A 23,921-nucleotide genomic window follows, 5' to 3' on the forward strand; every position below is an offset into this window, starting at 1 on the left:
CAACATTAAAATAAGTGGTTTGCAATTGATTCAACCCGGAGAGAAAAATTTTTCAGCACTTTGATATTACTCCCGCATTTTGTCATATTGATTACTTTATTTCTTCATTCATAAATGTAGGTGTTGCTGGCTAAGCTAGTTTAGCACACTGGGCTAAATAACTGGCTTGTAATGCAGAACAAGACCAGCAGCATGGGTTCAATTCCCATTCCAGCCTCCCCGAACAGGTGCTGGAATGTGGCGACTTGGGGCTTTTCACAGTAACTTCATTGAAGCCTACTTGTGATAATAAGCTATATATATATTTTTAAAATTTATTACACATCCCTATTTGCCCTCGAGAAGTTGGTGGTCAGCTGCCTTCTTGAACCATAGTGGTCCACATGGTGTTGGTACATCCACAGTACTGTTCGGGACGGAGTCCTACAATTGTGACCCAGCAGCAATGAAAGAACGGCGATATATTTCCAATTCAGAGTGGTGTGTGGCTTGGCGAGGACCTTCCAGGTGGTGTTGTTCCCACATATCTGCTGTCCTTGTCCTTCCTGGTGGTGTGGCCACGTATTTGGAAGGTGCTGATTAAGGAGCCATGGTGAGTTACTGGAGTGCACCTTACCGCTGATACACATGGCTGCCACTGAGCATCACTGAGTGAATGAACGTTTAAGGTGGCGGATGGGGTGCCAATCAACCTTTAACCTGGATGGTGTTAAGCTTCTTCTGTGTTGTTGGAGTTGCAAACATTCAAGCAAGTGGGAAGTATTCCATCACACATCTGACCTGTGCCTTGAGGATGGTGGAGAGGCTTTGGTGTGTCAGGTGGTTTATTACTCACCATAGAATTTTATTTATTTTATTTTTTCCAAACTGTTACACATTATCAGCAATGATATATTTTTATGAGAAATGCTCATCCACAGTATTAGGTGTAATTCGCCCAAAAGATTTTGAAGTGTGGCCTCTGGCGGGAAACAAGATGTGATTCCCACCGGATGGATCAGCATAATCCAGAGCGCAATCCGCTCACACTCGGAATTTTCTTTCGAGCTCGTGGAGATTCGCACCGTGGGACCCGCAGAAGAGAAGCTGGTAAGGCTGGATCCTCAGAGGTCAAAGGGTTCCCCGATCTCAGAATAACCCTACAGCCCCCTCTCAAATTGCTGACAATACACCCCCCAATCGCTGGCAAGACCCCATCTAGTGCTGCACCATGGCAGTGCCCGATGCCTGGAGGCAGCACTCGGACATAGCACCTGGTCTTTTAAGGAAGCACTTCACACGCGCTAATGAGATTAAAATGATTGCAAATGAGGTCTGATCAGCTTCTTGCCGCTTCTGGGCCAGAACCTGATCTCGCCGGGGGTCGGGTCGCTTTGGATGTTATGCCCGATTCAACGGGCTAGCGGGAATCCCAGCTAGGGCTAACGGCCCTGGAAAATTGCCCCATTAAATTAAGAATTAATTAATTAAGAAGGGAATAGGAGTCAGAAGCGTTGCTACTTATATTGTTCTTCAGCACTCTTAAAATGGTTAACATTGTAATTATTATGTCTATCAATGCAGGATGAAAACATATTAGCAAAGTTTTTGTGCAACATAATTAACTCCAGCCATGTACCAACTCCTGTCACTTCATGTGCCAAAGCTTTCCAGACTTATTTTGTAACAGTGAGCAGCTTTTACCGAGGCACCCGGTCCTCACATTTTCTGGAAGTTCTGCACTTTGCGTAATGAGTAATGCACTCAGTTTACTAACTTTCAAAGCCTTCCATGCAGTGCAGAAATAACTAAAGGTGGCTTGTGATCAATTGACTTCACACGATAAATCACTGCAACAACATGGTGGGTTATTGAAAAGAAAGTCAGTGATTATTCAAGTAAGAGACTGTTTGTCATTACTAGAACAGCAATGATACACTACAGCCAAATGCACATCAGTGCCATCTGCTCATGCACACTTTCACCAATCAATCAACCATTCAAGCAGCAAGGAAATTCAGCAGTGAAAGGGATTGTGGCAGAGGTGCGGTGGGGGGAGCATTGTGGTAAATGAAGAATCTTACAGCTGTCATCTAATGCTGAATAAGCAAGATCCTTAGCTTAATCTACACAAAAAACAGCACAGAAATCTTCTGGGAATCAATATTTTGCTTCGAACTCTACATTAGTACCTAATGAGCAGGATTATGCTCTTTTCAAGCACTGGCTGCACTTGACTTATGGAAAGGAGGTAAACTTTTTTTTCTTTCCTCAACAAGCATGAAATGGTGAAGATCATTTTTAGTAACGGTCTTTTTAGAACATTAAAATATTGCTGTTAAATATTATATGGAAATGTGTTTTGCACATGGGAGCATACATACATATGCAGATGCACCAACATAAGCAATTGGTTATTCAGAAATTAAAAAGGAATCCTCTGTTTTTGTTGAGACTAATTGCAGTACTGGTATTCTACCCGGAATTAAATTAACTAATTTAGCACAGATTACATAGAAGAGGACTGGAACCTGCTTGACTGATATGGTGCAGTCCACTTACAGATTGAGCCATTGGGGATCTTTTTTACCTGAACTAAATTTTACATGAAAGAACACAATGTGCTAATTTTATCTGAATAAGGAAGTGATAAAATTATGTAAATCATCCATTTATTATCACTTTACCAAAATATACACTATTCTCATAACATGAAATTAAAATGAAATGAAAATCGCTTATTGTCACAAGTAGGCTTCAAATGAAGTTACTGTGAAAAGCCCCTAGTCGCCACATTCTGGCGCCTGTTCGGGGAGGCTGTTACGGGAATGGAACCGTGCTGCTGGCCTGCTTGGTCTGCTTTCAAAGCCAGCGATTTAGCCCTGTGCTAAACAGCCCCATTGTGGCATTGTGGCACTGGTAAAATATTTTGAGATGGGATTTTACAGACTATAATTGAAAGGACGCTGATGCTAAATCTGAAAATTTTGAATGACAATGGACCTGCAGAAATAAAATGTACCTGCATTGTCTTTACATAAATATTTCAGGTTAGTTTAAGACAGAAAATTTGAGAACGAGCATCTAGATTGAGAATTTTAGGTTAACTGATTTCCACAGCTTTAACTAATATAATCGTGCTGTATTTTACATCTCTTTCTTCCCACTGCTCCTGAAGGCAACATTGCAGCTGCAGCTCACCCAGGTAATGGTTCCGCGCATTTGAATCAATAAGCAGAATTTAATGCTGGCTGGGGGAGAGGTGAAAGAATAGGTTAGGAATTTCCCAACGTCAGGTTAAAACCACAGAGTTCTCCTGGTGGTGGGTTGGAAGTAAGACTGCACTGTCAACGACACACAGCAAGAAAATAATTGCAATTGATTTGCATGCAGTGAATACACATTAAAACACAAGGGGAGGGATTCTCCAGTCTCCGACACTGAAATCGGGTTCGGCAATCGGCAGGAGAATCCCCATTTGGGCCAAAATCGGGGCGCGACGCCACTTTTCCGACGTTCCACCCCTCCCGTCGGGAAGGCCTCCCTCCCCCGATGCTCCACCCCGGTGGGCCGAGTTACCGACGGCGTGGAACAGTTATCCTGGGTGGGATTCTCCCTTCTGACGGCAGAGTTTAACGACGGCGTAATCGGACCGCTAAGTGTAGCGATCCTCTGCTCTACAGGAAGCCAGCATGGCACTGGAGCGACCCATGCAGCTCCAGCTGCCGATATCGCAGTCAAATGGGCGTCGCGGGTCTGCGCATGCACGCTGCCTAGGCATTTGCACTGCAACCGGCGCAAATGCCCGGTAGCATCTTTCTCCGCACTGGCCCGACGCAACATTGCGTAGGGCTACAGGGGCCGGCACAGAGTAAAAGAGGCTCCCACCAGGAGAGGCCGGCCCGCCGATCGGTCGGCTCCGATTGTGGACCAGGCCATTGTGGACCAGGCCATTGTGGAGCCCCCCCCTCCCGGATCAGACCCCCCTCCCCCTCAGAAGGCCGCCCCCGACAGGATGTACGCCGAGGTCCTGCCGGGTAAGACCAGATGTGAACAGCGCCGGCAAAAAAGGACTTGGCCTTTTTTGGCGGCCACTCGGCCCGTTCCGGGTGGAGAATCGATGGGGGGGACCGCGTAGAGCGGCGCCCGCGCCAGCGCCAATTCTCCGGTAACCGGAGAATCGGCGGACCAGTGTCAGGGCGGCATCGCGTGAATCGCGCCCGGCCCGGTGATTCTCCAAACCGGCGTGGGCTGAGAGAATCACGTCCCCTATTTTTTTTCCGGGCACCCAGCATGGCAGCTGCGGACTGAGTCCAGCGCCGCCACAGTTGAGCGGCAGCCATTCCACGGGCAGGGGGGGGCTTTGGCGGGGGCTGGGGGTACTGTTGGGGACTGTTCGTGGGTGACGAGCCTTCCTCATCAAACGTTTTGGCAGGCCGGGGCAACGTGCGGCCGGCGGCATGTTGCATGCACGGCCACGAACCCGGGAATTCTACGGTCGTATCCAAAGCTAAAGCCGGGGGCTCTATGCTGCGTGCCTGCTAGCCCCCCATCAGGCGGAGGATTGGTGCAGCTTTTGCGCCGTTTTTTCGGGTGTTAAACACCACTGTTCCCATGCCAGCATCAGTCTTCAAATCAGAGAATCCAGCCCAAGTTTTTTTCAATTGACTGCAGTTAAATTTGAAGTACACGGGAAACGCAAGCCTTCACTTTCATGACTGGTTAAAGCTAGCATGGAGCAGGTGAGGCAGTCTGGCAGATGGAAACTGCACGAGTTGGAGCTGTCATTACTTGGAGAGTTCACTGGAAGGGGGGAATGGAGGATGAGAAGCAATGCAGGGCAGGTGGGTCCTTGGAGGGTGTCAGAGGGAAGGTCGAGAGTGAATGAGAAAGGATTAAAAGTGATTGAGGGAGAGTCGAGGAAGATCGAAGGAAGGTCGAGGGGCATTTTGAGCTGTGACAGAAGAAGCAAGGCTGTGGTCCAAGGACACAAAGGTATGCTTGATAAAATGCGAGATGCTGTCCAAGAACACAAGGATGTAGCTGGGGAGGACTGTGGTGGTCTCCATTTGTTCAAAGGTCCAAGGTACTGTTCGAGGGAGAGGCCAACGGTGGAGGATACATCTTTACCTGGCTTCTGATGGCACGGCGGCACAGTGGTTAGCACTGCTGTCACACAGCGCCAGGGACCCAGGTTCAATTCCGGCCTTGGATGACTGTGTGGAGTCTGTACTTTCTCCCCGTGTCTGCGTGGTTTCTTTCAGGTGCTCTGGTTTCCTCCCACAGTCCAACGATGTGCAGGTTAGGTGGCCTTGAAAAATTTCCCCTTAGTGTCTGTGGATGTGCAGGTTGGGTGGGTTTGCAGCGATAGGGTGGGGGTGGGGTTCTAAGTAGGGTGCTCTTTCAGAGTGTCTGTAGGAATTCTATGGTTCTGCCCTCTGTTCACTTCCTGCTGCCAAAATTGGTCTCATCCATCCAAGGGCTCCTGGAGCTTGGGCAGAGGAGAAGCGTCACAGACAAATTATGGCATTCAGTCAGTTGCAACAGCAACCAGAATGCTATCAAGAGTCAGAATCAGACATTGTGGTGGATCAGGATGGAGGTAAACAGTAGCCAGGGTGACAATGAGCAGTGTCCTAGGGTTTTCCACGTGCACTTAAATTACCTGCAAACGACTGAATGGCAATGCCGAAGACAGCTTAAATTGCATGCTCTCCTCAAGGTGACCTGTACCTCTTCGGACTGGGAGGGAACACAATTCAAGAGGAGTTAAAAATCACAATGGCATTGAATTTCTATGCCCAGGGGCTCCTTCCAGGATTCCACAGCGGGTATGCCCACTCATAGGCAGCTTCTCATCGCAGCATCAATGAGGTCACCAATATGTTATTTAAAAGGCCAGAGACTTGCTGCCCACCCCTCCACGTATTTGGTCAGGCCTCACACCTCTGCATATTTTATTGGCTGGCATCTAAGTAATCACAGTCAGCCAGCCTTTCCCACCCACTTCTGGGTCTACCATCAGGAACCGCACCAGAAAACCAAATTCCATCCAATATATCTGCATTAGCTTTGGAACAATAGAAAGCATCAAGACAAGTCAAACTCTGTTGGCATCCAACAAACCACATACGAACCTTCCAACGTGGGTTACAGGAAAGTTAGCAGGCATGAGACTCCTAAATTATTTTACCTTAGCCTGGGGAACTGAGGCAAGAGTAGTAACTACTCTTGCCACCTGAGCTGAATTCAGCTGACGTTACACAGGCCATAATCTGAATCCGGGATCTTTTTGTCTGAATAGTTTTCTAAGTGCACAAGATGGCTAATCCATGGTACAGTTTAACATGATTTCTAATTATTTGCTAGAAAAATAAAAATGGTCTGGCACACTTGATAAAGAGGTGGAACCAATGCTGATGGTACATACTAGTTCCACTTTCCTGGCAGAATGCCTGGATGCTAATTCTCCTATTTTTTGCCATCCCCTCTTCTGTTCGCCCATCACGTGTTCAGACTGGTGGTGCTTTCTTTCCACAGTGGAACGAAAGTACTGCTTCCCAAATCTACCCACCCTTTTTCCTTTAGGTATATAAAAATACCCCACAAACATGTTTGCAGTCAGGCTGGGTATTAAAATTTGAACACTTCAAAGTCAGTCTGGTTTTCAGAAACCTGGATGAACCATCAGCATTTTAACTGATACCAGGAGTTCTGCACTGCTGAATACGAACAAAAAAGAAGTTTGAGATGGTGGCCACTTTCAATCTGTCAAAAAGCATGGTTGAGTTGCCATTTATAATGCAGTCAATTCAACATTCAAAAATAATCTACAAATGCACATTAATTAGGGCTATAAAAATGCAACAAATTAGATTCTAATGTAGCAGTACTACATTATGAACTAAATTACATCAGGGAACAGAAAATTTCATTCACCGTGGTGCTATAAAAGATCAAGTGTATGATGCAATTGCTCGCGCAAGAATATTGCCATCAAATCATTGGTTCGAATGATAGAAATCTAATACATAACCAATTTACCTTTTACATAAACATTACCGCGTCAAATACTGTAAAGTTTGTTTTAAGAAAGAGCTAAGGCTATAAAACAATAGGCAGATGTTTATTGTGCATCAGTCGATTTTCTAACTGTCAAGAGAAGCCTGGCTGTTAGGAAATTAACACCTTCCCCATCAGGTTGGCTCCCACTATGCTATCGGTTTTTCTTATTATCATTGACTTCCTGAAATGAATTATGGCATACCATTTATTTTAACAATATTTTCTATTGGGGAGAAAAGCAAAAGGAAACGTACTTCTACAAAAAACAGTATTTGACAAATAATCCAAAGTAAAAGTTTCCTTTGCAAGTGCGAGTTTGAAGTCTGATGATTACTTAGAATTTAATGTATTAACAAAACACAAACAGCTCTATTCTTTTTTATAATGGTACACAAATAATCCACAACACAAAATACAACATGTAAGTTTTTATTACCTCTACAAATGAGTTCCCTACTCATAGATATTTGCCTCAACAGTATGGATTAGTGGGGTGGTCATCTTAATACAGAAAAGCTATTATTTCTGTTCTATCAGTCAGCAAAATAAATACAGTTGGGTGGCAGAGTGTTCGCACTGCTGCCTCATACCGTCAGGGACCCGGATTCGATTTCGGCCTTGGGTGAATGTCTGTGTGGAGTTTGCATGTTCCCCCCGTATCTGCGTGGGCTTCCTCCAAGTTCTCCAGTTTCTTCCCACAGTCAAAGATGTACAGGTTAGCTGGATTGACCATTATCAATGTGCAGGGTTACGGGGATAGGGCAAGGGAGTGGGCCTAGGTAGAGTTAATGTATGTGGTACAATTTCATTAGCTGTTAAATCAATGTTTTTCTCAACACTCCTGTCATAAAATGTGAGTGATTGTGTGTAATAGTGAGATATGCTTATGTTTCTATATACTATACATAATAATACCACTGTAATGCATCCCAAAGCTGTAATACCACCTATGGTTAAGATGAACTGTATACCACCAATGGTTACGATGAACTCCTCAGATTATGTTTGAATTTCAAGCTCTTGATGTGCTTCTTTTGTTCGTTGAATACAATAACAAGATAAAAGTGAATATTTTGATTGTTGGTTGCTAAGGAGGCATGAAAGTGTGCTGTGGGTGCAAGCGGGAAAATGATACATTTCCCATAGTCAAATGTTTTTATCAGCAATTGTGGTACTTCATATTATAGCTAAATCTGTATTCGACTTTCTTGATACAAGCAACAAAATTTCAAATAAGTAAGGATGTTCATCTATGGCTGCATTTCACAAGTATCGAAGCAGTGAGTGAACCTCCACCACTCGTATTCCCTTCAGAATCTTGGGTCAGCATACAGCACTGAGGGACAGCTGCAGCTTGCGCTCCTGCTACAATCATTGATGACAGGCTTATGTACGAGCAAACAAACTAGATAGTACATTATTGTAATACACCACAGAAGAGTTATTTTACTGGTCAACTGTAGTAGGTTGAAAAAGTAGGAGAGAGAGGCATACAGACAGATGGTGGGGAGAAACTGATCTATGCCAATAATGTTTATAAAGAATCGGCAGCCAATTTTTCACCACTCCTGAACTGCTTTCTACTGAAGTTCACAAAATGACCACGTAAACGTTTTTTATTTGGTTTGAAATTAAAAACTTTGACAATATTTTTCAAGTTAACAGAAGGTAAAAACTGGTGCAATGACAAATTGGCTAACAATTCGCTATGAGCCCATTCTGTACAGCTGGTTAAATAAAACCAGCGGTGAAAGCCCATTGCAACACCCTGATGGCAATTGCGTTAATGGTTTTACAGAAGTATAATAAATGAAAATCCTACGGTTTAATGGCCTCGTCGTGGTTGAGCTTGGTTTGGTTGAGCGATGAGGCCGTTGAATCTTGCGAGAAGCCTCTCGGGAGATTTGCGAATCTCGAAATGCCTCACGACATTTAACAAAATCTTATGAGACATCGGGATCTGGATCACGCCCTCGCTGGGCAAGAACTACTGGGAACTAATGGCCTTCCCGTGGCGCCATTTTGCACTTGTTTCCACAAATGTGGACCAGGCATAACAGCACCTGGGGAGGATCTCCCAGCCATTACAGACCCCTAGGTGTCGGACTTTCACACTCCCGTTGACATTCAAGCACCTTGGCATTGCTTGCTTGGCAGCTTGGCAATGCCATCTGGACATCCTGGTAGTGCCCAGGTGGCACTGCCAAGCTGGCTGGGGTACTTCCAGGGTGACAGGCTGGCACGTCCACGGTGCACTGGTGCCAGGCCCAGGGGTACCTTACCCTTAAGAAATGGGATGAGTGGGGCGTGAGGACCCTATATGAGGTGGGTTGAGTGCTGTGGGGGGAGGGGGGGGGGGAGTTCTGGAGGTTACGGTGGGGTGGGTGAGGTCGAAAGATCAGGGTGGTATTTAAAAATGGTGCCCAACTGGCGAATACGTTTCCTGCACTGGTGAGCTGAGCTTGCCAGTGCAAGGAATGATGTAGGTACGGCCTTGGTGGGGCATTCCTTGCCAAGGCCAAAAAAAAGGCAAATTGCAGTAAAATAATGGTGTCGTTCTCAGCACTGCAGGCGCCGAAAAACACCTCGCAAAACCCATCCAAAATAGGACTCTGTTTCTGTCCCGTTAAATCATGCCCTACATTTCACAATATCTGAATAACAATTTCATCTGTCATGAATACAGCATTTTGATTTTCTATCAATCGGTACTACTCCAAGTTGCCTAATCTTTTAATGTACAATCACAACAACCCTCATATTTTCATGCAAATCAAATGTAAAAGATTGTGTTCAAAAGAAAACATCATTGATGTGGCTGCACGGTGGCACAGTGGTTAGCACTGCTGCATCACAGCATTGGAGACCTGGGTTCAATTCCGGCCTTGGGTGACTGTCTGTGGCATTTGCACTTTCTCCCCATGTCTGCGTGAGTTTCCTCCGAGTGCTCCGGGTTCTTCCCACAGTCCAAAGATGCGCGGGTTAGGTTGATTGGCCATGCTAAATTGCGGCTTAGTTACAGGGACAAAGCCAGGGAGTGGGCCCAGGTAGGGTGCTGCTTCAGAGGGTCGGTGCAGACTCGATGGGCTGGCTGACCACCTTCTGCATTGTAGGAATTCTGTGGTTCTAGGTTCAAGGGGCTGAATGGCCTAGTCCCGTCCCGATGGACGAGAATTGTACTCACGTATTGTGCTTTTGAATTAAAGTTATCAAGATCAGTAGTTAAATACTTTGAAGAATAGAAAAATAGTTTCAATCTGAGCAGATACTTCTTGGAAACCACACTTACTGGATCGAGTGAGGCTCTAAACGTTAATGCGAAAATGAGTTTTGTTATTGGGCATGTCACATGGATGAAACAGACAAAAAGATATAATTATTTCATATTAACCTAATTGATAAAAGTATAACAGGTCATTGTTTTAAAACAACACAATTTAAAATTAAGATAAAAATTAACACATTTAGAAAATAGTTAAAGTGAAAAACTGGGTCATAATTTCACAAAACTGGCTATTTCTCCAAAATATAATCAGTTTGAAATCAAAAACTAGATATGATTTCTCACGATAGTAATGATTATTAACAAAACAAACAGGAACATGGATACTGTCCTACTTATCCAACCATTGTTTGTTTCCAAGGCTTTGTGACCTAAATATTTCCAGGAGCTATATGGGACACGTCTAAAGGATGAAATTACACCCTTTCTTAATGAATCTGTTTGTAAATCTACACCATTGTGCGAAAAACATTTTTCTAACAATAAAACTTTTCTGTAAACAAAGATTACCGATAAATATTAAGCACCGACCTGTAAATGCTGTGATCCTTCATAGTTAAAGTGACACGGCTGTCATTGAATAAACAACATGATCAAATTTTAAGAAAACAAGTCCTTTGAAGAAAATCTGGAAAGTGCAGTCTTGCAATGGGTATAATGTCTGTTCTTGCTAAAATGACTAAAATTGTAAATTTTGATATTATCATTGCTTAATCATTGAATATGAAAATGTTAACTCAATACAAGTCATGCTGCCAATCATTCACACTGGCAGACAAATAAATAATTCACTACATTTCATTACCTGCGCAGCAAGTGAATTTGCCCGTGAGATCACTTCAAAGTATAGAAGGATTTTCCCTCAGATAACTTACTTGGACAGAGGTACAAATTGAAATGTACACAGACAATGATCAGTTATTTGCCATATAAATGCCAATTACACCAATAGTTATATCATAATGTTTTCTATCCTATTTCTGCAATAAAATTGGTGTAACTTGTTCTTCTATGGAGAAATATCTCAACTTCAATGAACAACTTTTCCCTGCCAACTGGCAATGTTTGGAAACTCACAACATGAACCCACACTTCTGCAACTTGAGCTTCAGATTGCTTAATGATGCAACTAGTGTTTATATATCTTTATGTAACCTGGTGCTAATTTCCTTACCACAGGCAGAAGCTCATGCTCAATTGGATTTAATCCAAAGGCAAATTTTGGAAGGAAAAAAAATCTGAACAACATCAATTTGAATTAATTCAGATTCAAAATCACCAACGGTGAAAATAATAAATTCACAGAAACTAGTAAACTTCTAATGTAATTGCTTAAACTTAAAATAATGGAGAAAACATGCAGTATTTTTAATGAATAATATATCCTCTTTGTTAGACAATGATTTTCTCCTGCATTTACAAAGCTTTGAATCTCCGCATATAAATTTGAATGTGACTGCAATGTTGCACCTCCAACGTCATGCACCCATTATGTCTACACCTGAGATACGATACCCTTCTTGTTTTTCATTACAAATGGCTTACTCATCCATGTAATCTATTGACCTCAATTTCAGGGCAAGTTTTTTTGGAACAAGAGAGCAGGCAACTAATGGGAAAGCTACTGTGATGTGCATATCTGATGGTTATGGGGACAAACTGATTTCAGAGGAATCATAGAATCACTACAGTGCAGAAGGAGGCCATTCGGCTTATGGAGTCTTCACCGACCCTCCGAAAGGGCACCTCACCTAGGCACATGGTCCCACTCCATCACCCAATAACCCCACCTAACCTTTTGGACACTGAGGGGCAATTTAGCATGGCCAGTGCACTTAACCTGCACATCCTTGGACTGTGGGAGGAAACCGGAGCAGCCAAAGGAAACCCACGTAGTTACAGGTAGGATGTGCAAACTCCACACAGTCACCCGGTCGGAAACAAACCCGGGTCCCTGGCGCTGTGTGATAGCCGAGCTAACCACTGTGCCACCCTGACTAGGACTAAGCAGTCACCTGCTGATTTTTAACTTGTATGTCCCACACATCCCTAAACGCCAGTGGGCCAAAACACAGCAGTGGTTGAATCAATATCTGTAACTCATCCGCAACAATTTCGATTTATGATGTAATTTGAAATAAACAAGAAAATACTGTTGTGCGGAAGAGTAGTTAGTGCACTGAAATTTCAAACAAATATAGATTGATGTCAATATTGTCACAATGTCACATTTCAAAAGATAACAGAAAACAATCAACAGTCAAACTATTGTGGAATTATGATTAAAAATGTCCTGGATGGTGCACTGGCATAGAACCATAGAATCTCTACAGTGCAAAAGGAGGCTGTTCAGCCCATCAAGTCTGCACCAACCCCTTGAAAGAGCACTCGACCTAAGCCCATTCCCGCAACCCCATAACCCCACCTACCTGCACATCTTTGTGCACTAAGGGACAATCTAGCATAGCCAATCCACCTAACCTGCACGTCATTGGACTGAAGGCAAGATATGGTTGAGGGCGGGAGAGGTAACAGACATTATTATACTTTTACTGTTATTGAAGAATAATGAACAGTAGTATACTTGTTAAGACAGTGTAGTCATTGTACGTGACTATTATTAATCAGATAACGCAGCCAACATGTGCTTCTATTGACTTTTGTGGTGACTACAGAATTAACACATAGAGTAGTTCAACTGTCACATAAACAGCTGGTTACAAAACATTAAGACTCATTTGACAACACAAATCCTTCCTTAGCAAATTCCTGAATGATTGCAAGCTGTATAACAGAGAACATTAGTGTTACTGGTGCTGAACAAACAATGGGCTGCGCTTTCCACCATCAATATTATGTGAAATATAGCTACAAATGGTTGAACTAATATTGTAAGTATCTTTAAAAATAAGCACATTTGTTTAATCCAACAGTTGAAGTAAAAAGGAACAGTCCTGTTTCAGTACAGCAGACTGTTCTGTAAAACAAAATTTAAAAATCTATCCTGTATGGAACTGCTAATAATATATTAAAATTAATACATCTTTACTTTTTGTTAGCATCCACTCTTGCAAAATTGGGGGCTCAAACACTGATAAACAGAGATAAGTTTGATTTTACTTATTGTATCCAGATATGCATTAAATTTGCTTAATACCAAATTATCCTGGACAGTTCATATTACTCTCTCTTGCAGCAGCGATCGCAACACTGATACGTAAACGCAGCAATGGGCAGGATCCACATTATGAAAATATGATTTTAGTATCTGAGGTAGTTACATAATTAGGAATGGTATCAGCTTTAGTTCTTATTTAAGATGACAAATTTCTGAGTGGGTACATACCGTTGGTCAAAGAGTTTACAAAACTTGTCAGAATATGTTATTAAACAAATTAAGGCCAAAAAAAGAGATAAGAATTTCAATGCTTCAAACTCCACTATAATTTGGCAAGTGTCCCTTTGGCTTGATCTTCCCATTCAGACTTAATCACGCTTTATCAAAGCATTAACTGATAAATGCAACAGTGTTTGAAACTTATCGAATTTTTACATTAAGAATTCAAATGGCATCACAAACATTTATGGCCTGTAACCATCTTTTTTTCAAAATGCATTCTAAAAATGCGATGAGTTATAATCATGGAAAACATACCTCATCTAATTGATCACATTCTGATGAGGAAAGGGCAGCAGCTTGACTCATAATTTTAAAAAAAAAACAAATCTCAGTAAAAATGAAACTAAAGTATTTTAGTTAATGGCCAAACTGTTCCAACAGCAAAAGCAATGGTTAGGAGAAATTCTCAGGGTAATTTCCTTTTTCGCTTTTACATGCAGATGTTTACATCTAGACAGAAAATAAATCTTATCAATTTCCCTATTTTGTCCCCAAACTATAAATGACAAACAAATTAGTTGTACAATCCCATCCAAATTATATTATTTTGTATTCTGAGGAGGGGGGGGGGGGGGGGGGGAGACAACTATGAAAACCCCAAATTGTTAGCTTGTGTTTACAGCTAAAGCTTCCACAATGGCATTCTATGATTTTCCTATTTCAACATGAAGCAATCATTGTAAAAAAAAATTGATTTGCATCGTAATTCACTCACCGATCGTTCATTTACGTCCTGTGGGTCTTCCATGTGGGTGGTTCCTTGATTTCCTTTCTTTTTAATTTGCAGAATCTTTTGTTGCCCTTTCAGATTAAAGTATGCTCGCTGAAAGAAAACCAGACTGCATTTGCTTCTACTCTTTACATGTAACATTGCTTTAATCAAAACATTTTAAAGGCGCATGAGATAGTGACTTATTTCTTTTTTAAAAACTGTACCACACATGACACCACTAATTTTTGTGCAAACATTTGAAACTGTGGTCTCATTTGGTAATGTAGCTACCTAATATGTAGCAACAAAGTAGCTGATCTGAAGGTGCTTTAAAAAAAATGATGGCAGTTCCCGTAAAAACAACCACAAAGCCAGCTCCTGAGAAAATAACATTGGAAATAAAGTTTTAGAATACAGGGCAAAACACTCCATATGCATTTCGTGGCAACCCCTCCTAACTACAATCGGTTTGGTATTCTAGCAGAAAGGTTGTTATCCAATTACCGATCTACAATCCCTTCTCAAAGGCACAATAAATTCCTTTAGGATTATGTGAAATACACAAATTGATAGAGAGCAGGCTGCTTCTCGTAACGTGCAAAATGATAGGCACCAACCTAGTTATGTCAGGCTGATTAAGTAAGCTGCATGCTGTGGGAAATAGGAGGGTGACAGGAATAGTAAGCTCCGAGTAAAATCATGGCCCAAGTTAAATGAAGGTTACATATTTCAGCTACATCATTTATTCTACAAAAAATTAAATATATTTTGATGATGCACTTGCACAATATTATAGTGGTTAGTGAGTAAAGCATCTCTCATTCTCATCTTTTTCCAGGCTGTCTTAAAATGTTCAATTGCCGACTAAAGGTTTCAAATGACAAAACTAACCCACGGTGCCAGTTGCAGGGGGCCAATTAGCACCTTTCAAGCCGTCTTGACACTAAATGTGCGACATACTGATGTCCATTGTTGCACTTTTCTTTTGCTTCAATCGCTTGAATTATTTCCCCTCCCTCCTTGATATACTAGTAGTCATTTCAGGTATATTTACATTTTCGTACTGTCTGTCGCAAGTTTTTGTTGTAACAATCAATCCTGTTAATACATCGGAAAGAGAATGAGTAAGTCACTGTTCTGTGGCACTGCATTTACTGCAGCAATATCAAATTTCAGTGATGGAAGCAGAGTGCACTCACATTATCTATTTCTGCTTGCTTTTACTTATTTAAGAATGTTCCACAGATAAACTGAATTTAAAGGACTGCTACATATGGCATAATTTCAAATCTTCTTCAGTTTATAAAAGCAATACATGCATGTTTACATAAATTCTGCACTAGGAAAGATAACATTGTTAGAAAATATTTTAAGTGTTGAATATCTTGAGGGCAATATTTACCTCTAAAACATACTACAACACTGAATCTCCTGAACACATGCAGAATATCTGAAATACAAACTCGTAACCTATTCAGGTCAAACATGTAATTGAAAATGAACTCCAGCCTTTTATCAGCTATCGGTATTTGGTTTTATGGGTAACAATATTTTGGGTATCTATTTTTTGCTGTTAAGATCAAAAAGTGATTATATTGTTCAAAGCCTACCATAGCCTGAAGTGTATGACTTGGGAGAAGGTTTTAATGCAGTACAGCATTGGCAGCAAAACGAAAAAACAGTTTTCGATGAGTTGCAAAAGAGAGGCCCCATCTGCCTGCTTAGCTGGAGATATTTAAAGAGGAAAAGGAAGTTTTCCTAGTGCAGGGAACAATAAAGCTCCCTCAGCCAATAACACCAATAATAGATTTGTCTTGTTATTCATACTTTTTTGCTTTTTGGACCTCGTTCAGTGCAAAATTGGCTGCATAATAACATCGGCTAGGATTTTATAGGGCCCCAGAGTGTGTGCAGGGCGATGGTAGTTTGGGGGGGGGGGGTTCACCTGTGCAAGAAGATGGCTCTCTCACCTAAGATAATTGAGGGCCACTTAAGGGTCTCTTCCTGCCACTGTTGGTATTTTACCAGCAGCTGGTGGGCACCTTGCCACATGGGGAGACTGCCAAGTATACTTTGGCATAATCCCTGAGGCTCAGGGGTGGAGGGGGCGGGGGTGGTGCCTCCTGAACAGCTACCTGCTGGCCATGGAGAGAATTCTGGTGGCTAGGACCAACCCCTCTTGATCAAATACTCTACCTCCCCCTTGCCAGGGGTCTGTCTGAATGGTCCCAGCAAGCCTAACCCCATTTACAGGTTCTGGGTTCTCCTCCACCGATGCTGTGTCTGCCTGGTTGCAGTCCCAGCAGTGACCGCTGCTCCTCGTGGCACAGCTGGGATTGTGGAGCTTCCAGCCATCTGACTCACAAGCAGCTCTCGGAGGCAGGACCTCCTCCTTAAAAGGGCTGGGAGCCACAATGTCAAGCAGTTTAATTGCCTGCTGCATGTAAAATCAGGTTGGGGTTCCAAAAACCAGCCGAGGAAAGATTGCGCCAGACTTTCCAACAGCGGGCAGGCAACCACCACCCAAAAAAATCCCAGTAATTGACTTCTCTTTGGAAGTAATATGGTAACTATAAAGTACCTCGTGTATCACTAATGTCAATATCAATATTTTAAAATGTGTGGTAACTCTTGCTTTTACAGTACTTTACATTTAACCTGCAGTACCGTGCAAGTAATCTACAGAAGTACAGAAAAGAGAGGAGAAACAAAATCTCCATTGTTCATGGCATTCTTTCTCCAGTCTATGGCCTGGCTTGGTGATTACTGCACATGGTAGTAATACCAATTTTCCCCAAACATACTGATAAGACAGTTCCATTTGTGTCCTTCCCCATCAGAATGCATTTAAAAACCGAAACTAAAGCATTTGGTAATATATTTGTAGATTGCATTTAAAAATGTCGTGAAATGGCAGTTACATATATTACATTACATCCTTGATTCTTTGATTTAATTTCCGACCTTATTCATGCTTAATTCCGGTAGCTGTAACGTCAATCTAAATTCTTACTACCATTATAGTAACCATACTTAAAATGCTTTATCAGCTTTAGTTAAAAGAGCATTGCTGTGGAAACAATGTAAAGCAAAGAATCACTATACAGAACAATATGGAAAACGAGACGAAACTTTAACGCAAATTGCATCAGGAAAATAGCAGCAGTGACCATTTCTACATTTCAAAATTCAGTCATGGTGATTTTCGTCAGCCTACTGCTCTGAAATTTTGGTAGGCAGGCAACTTTAAAAAAAAAACATGGTCCATTGGTCACCCAAGGCCATCTTGAGCGGATCTTACAAAAAGGCCTTATTAAAATATATAAATAAAGAATTAAGGCAGCTTGCCGTCATTACATTTCAAAGAATGAACGTAGGAAATAGATGCAGTAGACCATTTAACCCGTTGGGCTTTCTCTGCCATTCAATCAGATCGTGGAGTGACACCCAGAAGTGATTCCCTCTCCCTTGCCATGCAGATTTATGCATGGTGGGGAGCTCAAGGGATTCCATTTTGAATTCCATTCATGAGCGATAGCCTGATACTGAGGTCCAACGCCTGCACCCGCCCACCCCCCACAACAACGCAAATCCTGACCTCCACTCCTGCTGACAGGTAAGGGCATCCTTCCCAACCCCACCATGGGAATTTCTGGGTCACCCCACACAACACGCACACATCCATACCTTCCTCCCACCAACCCCCCAGCAGATCCCAATCAGACCCTGCCACCAAAGAGCCCATATCAGAGAACCCACTATATCAGAGACCCCCCATGATTTAATGCATCTTAAGTATCCTGCTGTGAACCTAACCACATTGTTTATAAACATCTAGCTATGACTGACATCTCCTGACCACATCAAAAGTAGTTAAGTCCTTTCTGTTTGTAAAAAGTGGCAGTGAAAGCACTGAACTCCCAGATATTTAGAAATATTGTGGTTAGGTTCAAAGCTATCAGTGACAGGTGGCAGCGAATCCTGGCCCATTACTGATCTTCTAACTCAAAAACATTTTTTCTACACCATCCCCATGTCTCTTGATATCTTTAATATCTATAAATCTATCAATCTCTGACTTGAGTATCCTAAATGACTGAGCTTTCAAAGTTGTCTGGAATAGAGAGTTCCAAAGATTCACCACTCTCTGAGTGAAGAAATTCCTCCTTATTTCAGACCTAAACAGCTTACCTCTTATTGTGAGATTTTGTCTGATGGTTCGACACCCCCTCCTCCTCATCCCCCCCCCCCCCCCCCCCCCCCCACTCCCCCTGCACCCCTACTCCAGCCCAGGGAAGCATTCATCCTGCATCTGTCCTTTGAGTCCTGTCTGAATCTTATATCTCCAATGAGATCACCTCTCATTTTCTAAACTGCAGAGAATATAGGCCCAACTCCTTTATCTCTTCTCATCGGACAATCCCACATTTTCCGCACCAGGATTTCTGCAAAGATGAACGGTTGGCACCAGATATTTTCATACTATGTTTACTTAAACTATAAACTAATCTCAGCATTAGATTGCCAAATGGAGTACTTGCTGCTCATGCTCACCTGATTGGGACTGGATGCCGAGCAGCCTAAGCAGTCGTCCTTAAAGTGGCAACTTCTTACTCACTCCAAGTGAATAAGAAAATAATCCGTGATCTCCTGGCCCAACAAATATCTTCTGATCTTCAGATCTGTTAGCAACCGTTTACTTACTGTATTTTAACAGAAATTCTTAAGTATTTAAAAAAAAATAGGAGGGCCTTTACTCCATCCAAGGGCAAACTAATGCACATTCTTAGTGAGGTTTTGTTTAATTTTGGGGTAAAGAAGCATGGGCACGATCCTCCTGAACCGCGACTAAGTGTCCCACTAACAGGAAAACTGGAGTGCTTCCCACTGGTGTTAAGAGTGACCCCAACTTGCAACTTGGAAAAGGTTTTTACAGAATCGGCTTTTCTGTGCCATTGCATGGCACACCAGGGTCTGTGCTGCAACTGATGGGTTGAGCCTAAACACGCTGACAGGTCCCACACCTCTGAGATTGGAGCGCAATTTCTAAAGGGCGCTCTGATCTTAAATAGCCTCTGAAGCCCCTCCCCCTGGATCGCTGGCAGGGTACAACCCCCTCACACTAATTGTCACTTTCGAGGAAGCACTTGAGGACAAAGAGGCAGACTCATAAAAAACATTGTGGTTAGGAAAACACCTGCTCCTGAGTTAATGGATCCCTCCAGATCTATAAAACCACTGAATCCCCCATTGAAATTGCATCAACCTGTCAATCAAGAAGCTTTCAGCAGGCAATGGAGTGTGGAATTGAATGTAAACAATGCAGTTCAAAGCTTTCAGCCTTCTAGCCATACGCACAAACTTCTATACCTAAAGGAGAACTAAATTGCTTGTGTGTAAACCATTTCAAAGGTTTCCCAATTTTTAAGGTATAACTTTTACCTTCATCTCACAGACCTTTAAACTTGGCGTATTGACAGATTTTTAAAGGGTACAGCTGTGGACACTTTCTCTTTATTATGAGGGATGTGTATTTCTGAGATAGAGTGACTGTTTAAATGGTCTAGGGGTACAGATGAGAACACTTCCACTTTATTGTCAGAAAACTTTCATTTTTACATACTCATTGACTAATTAATGGATTTAAAGGCGGCAGATGGGAGAGCACTCAAATGAACTCAATCGCAGCGAATGCCCCCAACCTGAGCCCCTCCAGCCCAGCAAAAGCCCCAACATCCACCACCCATGAAGGACCCACCTTGGCACCCAGGTCGCAATTGTTGTACTTAGCACCTTGTCACCACTTGGCAAGCTGCAAGGTCAATTTATACCGTATGACAAGAGAGTGCCGATTGGTTGGTAAGCGTACTCTTATCGGTAGAGGCGTTGCCATGGAGTGATGTTGACTGACAGTTAACTGTCGAGCCTTACTTGAAATTTAAACCAAATAGCCTGACTCTGATCAGTCCAGGCATTTCCCTGGGGAATCAATCAGCAAATGGCTGCCACTTATTATGTTTAGCTGTAACAGGCACGATATGTATACATGTTTTTTCTGTCTGCAAAGAACAAAGTCTTTTGAATTAATATATGTAGCATCCAGTACATGCTATTAAGCGACACTGCAAGCCTGACTGGCAATCTTAAATTGATTATCAGCTTAATTCCTAGTGCATAAAGGATTATTTAGTGAATACTGTCGGAATCACATGTAATGTTGCTCTGTGTTTTGCAAACACAGGCTGGCTGGGTCCTGTATGTACTTTACCCATTGCAAACAATGACTGAGACAAGCTGTTTATTATGGTCTGCCAGTTTTTAGAACGTGTGGCCTAGCATCACACTGGCACCGAAGTTCATATACCACATTACTCATTTGTGTGATAGGCAGAACATTTTTATGGCTTGACAACAGCATGCTGTTAGTGGTGTGTACCACTCTTCTTGCTACTGCATAGTAGCAGTGTCAAACAGCTAGCTTCACCTGTTGCTCAAATTTTCTCAATAATCCTCAGTGTGCTAAGAATTTGCTGATTCATTCCCCAGGGCAATGCATTGACCAATCAGGATCAAGCTGCCTGATTTAAATTTCAAACAATGCTTGGCAGTTAACTGTTAGTCACCATCACCTGATATATTCTCCATGGCAACACCTCTACCAATCAGAGTCCACCTGCCAACCAATCAGCATTCTTATCTCACACAGCATAAAGTGTTGCTTTTCCCTTATACTGGTATCCTTGCAAAGTGTCCTGACGTCGTGCAAGTCGAAACGCTTTGACATGCCTCTTTTTTCAGCAATACTCAAGTTTTTTTTATTACCAAATGACTATTTACTCACTTTGTTGCAAAAGGTCACGAAAGTTAAACACTCTTTCAGTAACTTGCAATTGAGAAAATGCCAGTTTTCCCAGCTTGAAATTGTGACTATAATTATATGAAGGAATGGAAACAAGAGTCAATCTTGCATCCTTTGTCATTCTACTCTATTTTAGGCATCTTTCAAATACACAGAGACAGTGGATGCATAATGAAGTGAATGTTGTCACAAGAATTTCAGTAAAGCATCGTGGTGATTGTTGAGGTTCATTTTCCCCACTAGGATTTCTGTAGGCATCTGATATTTTCATACTGTGTTTATTTGAACTGTAAAATAATCTCAGCAGCACAATTAGATTAAAAATGATTGCCTTTCAAAATCGAGTTGTGTCTGAAGGAAATATTTTGAGCTATATAGCACTGGAGTGACGTACAGGCACAAAAAGCAATGGAAACATGCATCCACTGCCACAAACGACATGTGTGGCTTCAGTGGACTTTTCTCTGCCACACTAGGCTTCAGTGCAATGTTTTCTGAAGTATTTTCAGGCCAACACACTAAATAACCTGAGAGACAATTGTTTTATTCTAAAGGGAACAAAGCCCTCTACTCAATGCCAGTAGACAAAGGATCTCAACAATCCTAATTCCTTGAGACAAAAATATTTTCCATGAAAAAGTGACTATAATCTAACTTCTTATTTACACATGAAGTAAACAGCAATCAATCCAGCTCAATTGAGTACTGCTACAACTGAGCAGTTAACTCTGGGAATTTGGTGCAGTGAGGGAAGAGGTGCAGTTTTGGTCTTCGACAAAACAAGGAGCTTCTGAGTGAGGGATTGAGAGACAGTGTGACCTGGCAGCAGGAGTGGTGGCTAATAAATCAAAGTGGTGGAAGAGCAGGCCTTCCACAGTGTTTTCCAAAAGAAAAACAGGGAGTAACAATAGAGGGCAATAGGTAAGCGGAATGCTGATAATACCAAACTGAGATGTGGAGATGCCGGCGTTGAACTGGGGTGAGCACAGTAAGAAGTCTTACAACACCAGGTTAAAGTCCAACATGTTTATTCAAACACTCGCTTTCGGAGTACTACTCCTTCCTCAGAGTAGTGCTCCGAAAGCTAGTGTTTGAAACAAACATGTTGGACTTTATGAAATGAAAATCGCTTATTGTCACGAGTAGGCTTCCATGAAGTTACTGTGAAAAGCCCCTAGTCGCCACATTCCGGCACCTGTTACGGGAATCGAACCGTGCTGCTGGCCTGCTTGATCTGCTTTCAAAGCCAGCGATTTAGCCCTGTGCTAAACAGCCCCTGGTGTTGTAAGACTTCTTACTGTGCAATACCAAACTGAGAAGCGTGGAACAGTGAGGATGACACCAATCAATTACAACAGGATGCATATAACATAGGCAGGCTAGCAGAATGGTCAGATAAGTGGCAGATGGCAGATGGAATAGGGGCTGGTTTAGCACACTGGGCTAGATCGCTGGCTTTTAAAGCAGACCCAGGCAGGCCAGCAGCACGGTTCAATTCCCGTACCAGCCTCCCCAAACATGAGTCGGAATAAGGCGACTAGGGGATTTTCACAATAACTTCATTGAAGCCTACTCATGACAGTAAACGATTTTCATTTTTTTTTCATTTAGTACAGAGAAGTGTGAGCTTATGCATTTTAACAGAAGGCAGGAGAGGCAATATAAACTAAATAGCACAGTTGAGTGTACTGGAAAGAGGGAGCTGGGGGTTAATGTAGTAGATCTTTGTAGGTAGTGGCATATATTGAGAGCGTAGTTAGCAAAGCATATGGGATCATGGAATTCCTAAATGGAAGTATTAAGTACTATCTCAGGAAGTTATGTTGGGTGGGGCGTGGTTGCAAGGTGCGGGTCAGGCGTAGGGTGGTCAGCATCAAGGGCAGGGGAATGGAGTAGTGGTGGAGTAGAATGGGGTGTCGATTCCCTTGATCAGGCAGAGTGCCTTTGAACGAGGAGAACCTTGCTTCCAGGGCTCCCCTCCTCCATTTCAGAAGCCCGCAAGAAAATCCGATTCGGTTTGCTTTTAGGTTTCTCATATGACGAGACACCACCCACCCGTAGCTGAATCCCAGTGGTGGTGTGATGAAGCCCTTAAGTGGGCATGAATCATCCACTTAAAGGCCTCAATTGGCAGTGGGGCGGGAAGGCTGTCCTCATCTACTGCCGGTTGCCACACTGGGGAGGATGTGAGGGTCCTTGAGAGGGTGCAGAGGAGATGTACTCGAATGCGTCGAGGGATGGAGGATTTTAGTTGCATGGTTGAAGAAGCTAGGATTGTCCTCCTTGGAGCAAAGGAGATTGAAGGGAGATTTGATAGAGACATACAAGTTATTATGACAGGTTTAGATAAGAAAGGGAGTTCCCATTAGTTGATGACACAAAGAATGTGGGAATCACGATTTAAGGTTTTGGGCAGGGATTGCGTGGGATTGTGGGGAAGAATTTTTTTTACATCGCGAGTGGTAATGGCTGGGAATTTGCTGCCTATAAAGGCGGTGGAAGTGGAGATTGTCGACGATTTTGAAAGAAAATGGGTATTTGAAAGAAATTAACTGACAGGGTTATGTGTTTAGAGAGGTGCAGTGGAAAATATTGGATTCCTTAAGCTTACCGAGAGCCAGCA

General features: G+C 42.6%; 1 protein-coding gene across 7 annotated transcripts in view; it reads right to left on the reverse strand.

Moving 5' to 3' along the window:
- Window positions 1-23,921, reverse strand: part of eya4 (EYA transcriptional coactivator and phosphatase 4) — a 623,026-nt gene that overhangs the window by 568,256 nt on the left and 30,849 nt on the right. For all 7 annotated transcript variants that reach the window (XM_038799374.1, XM_038799376.1, XM_038799375.1 and 4 more), the window contains one exon: window positions 14,443-14,550. In XM_038799374.1, the coding sequence (XP_038655302.1) occupies window positions 14,443-14,475 (33 nt within the window). In that variant the 5' untranslated portion in view covers window positions 14,476-14,550. The remainder of the gene's footprint in view (window positions 1-14,442; window positions 14,551-23,921) is intronic.

This window comes from Scyliorhinus canicula, chromosome 6 (genome assembly GCF_902713615.1).
Source record: "Scyliorhinus canicula chromosome 6, sScyCan1.1, whole genome shotgun sequence".
NCBI lineage: Eukaryota > Metazoa > Chordata > Chondrichthyes > Carcharhiniformes > Scyliorhinidae > Scyliorhinus > Scyliorhinus canicula.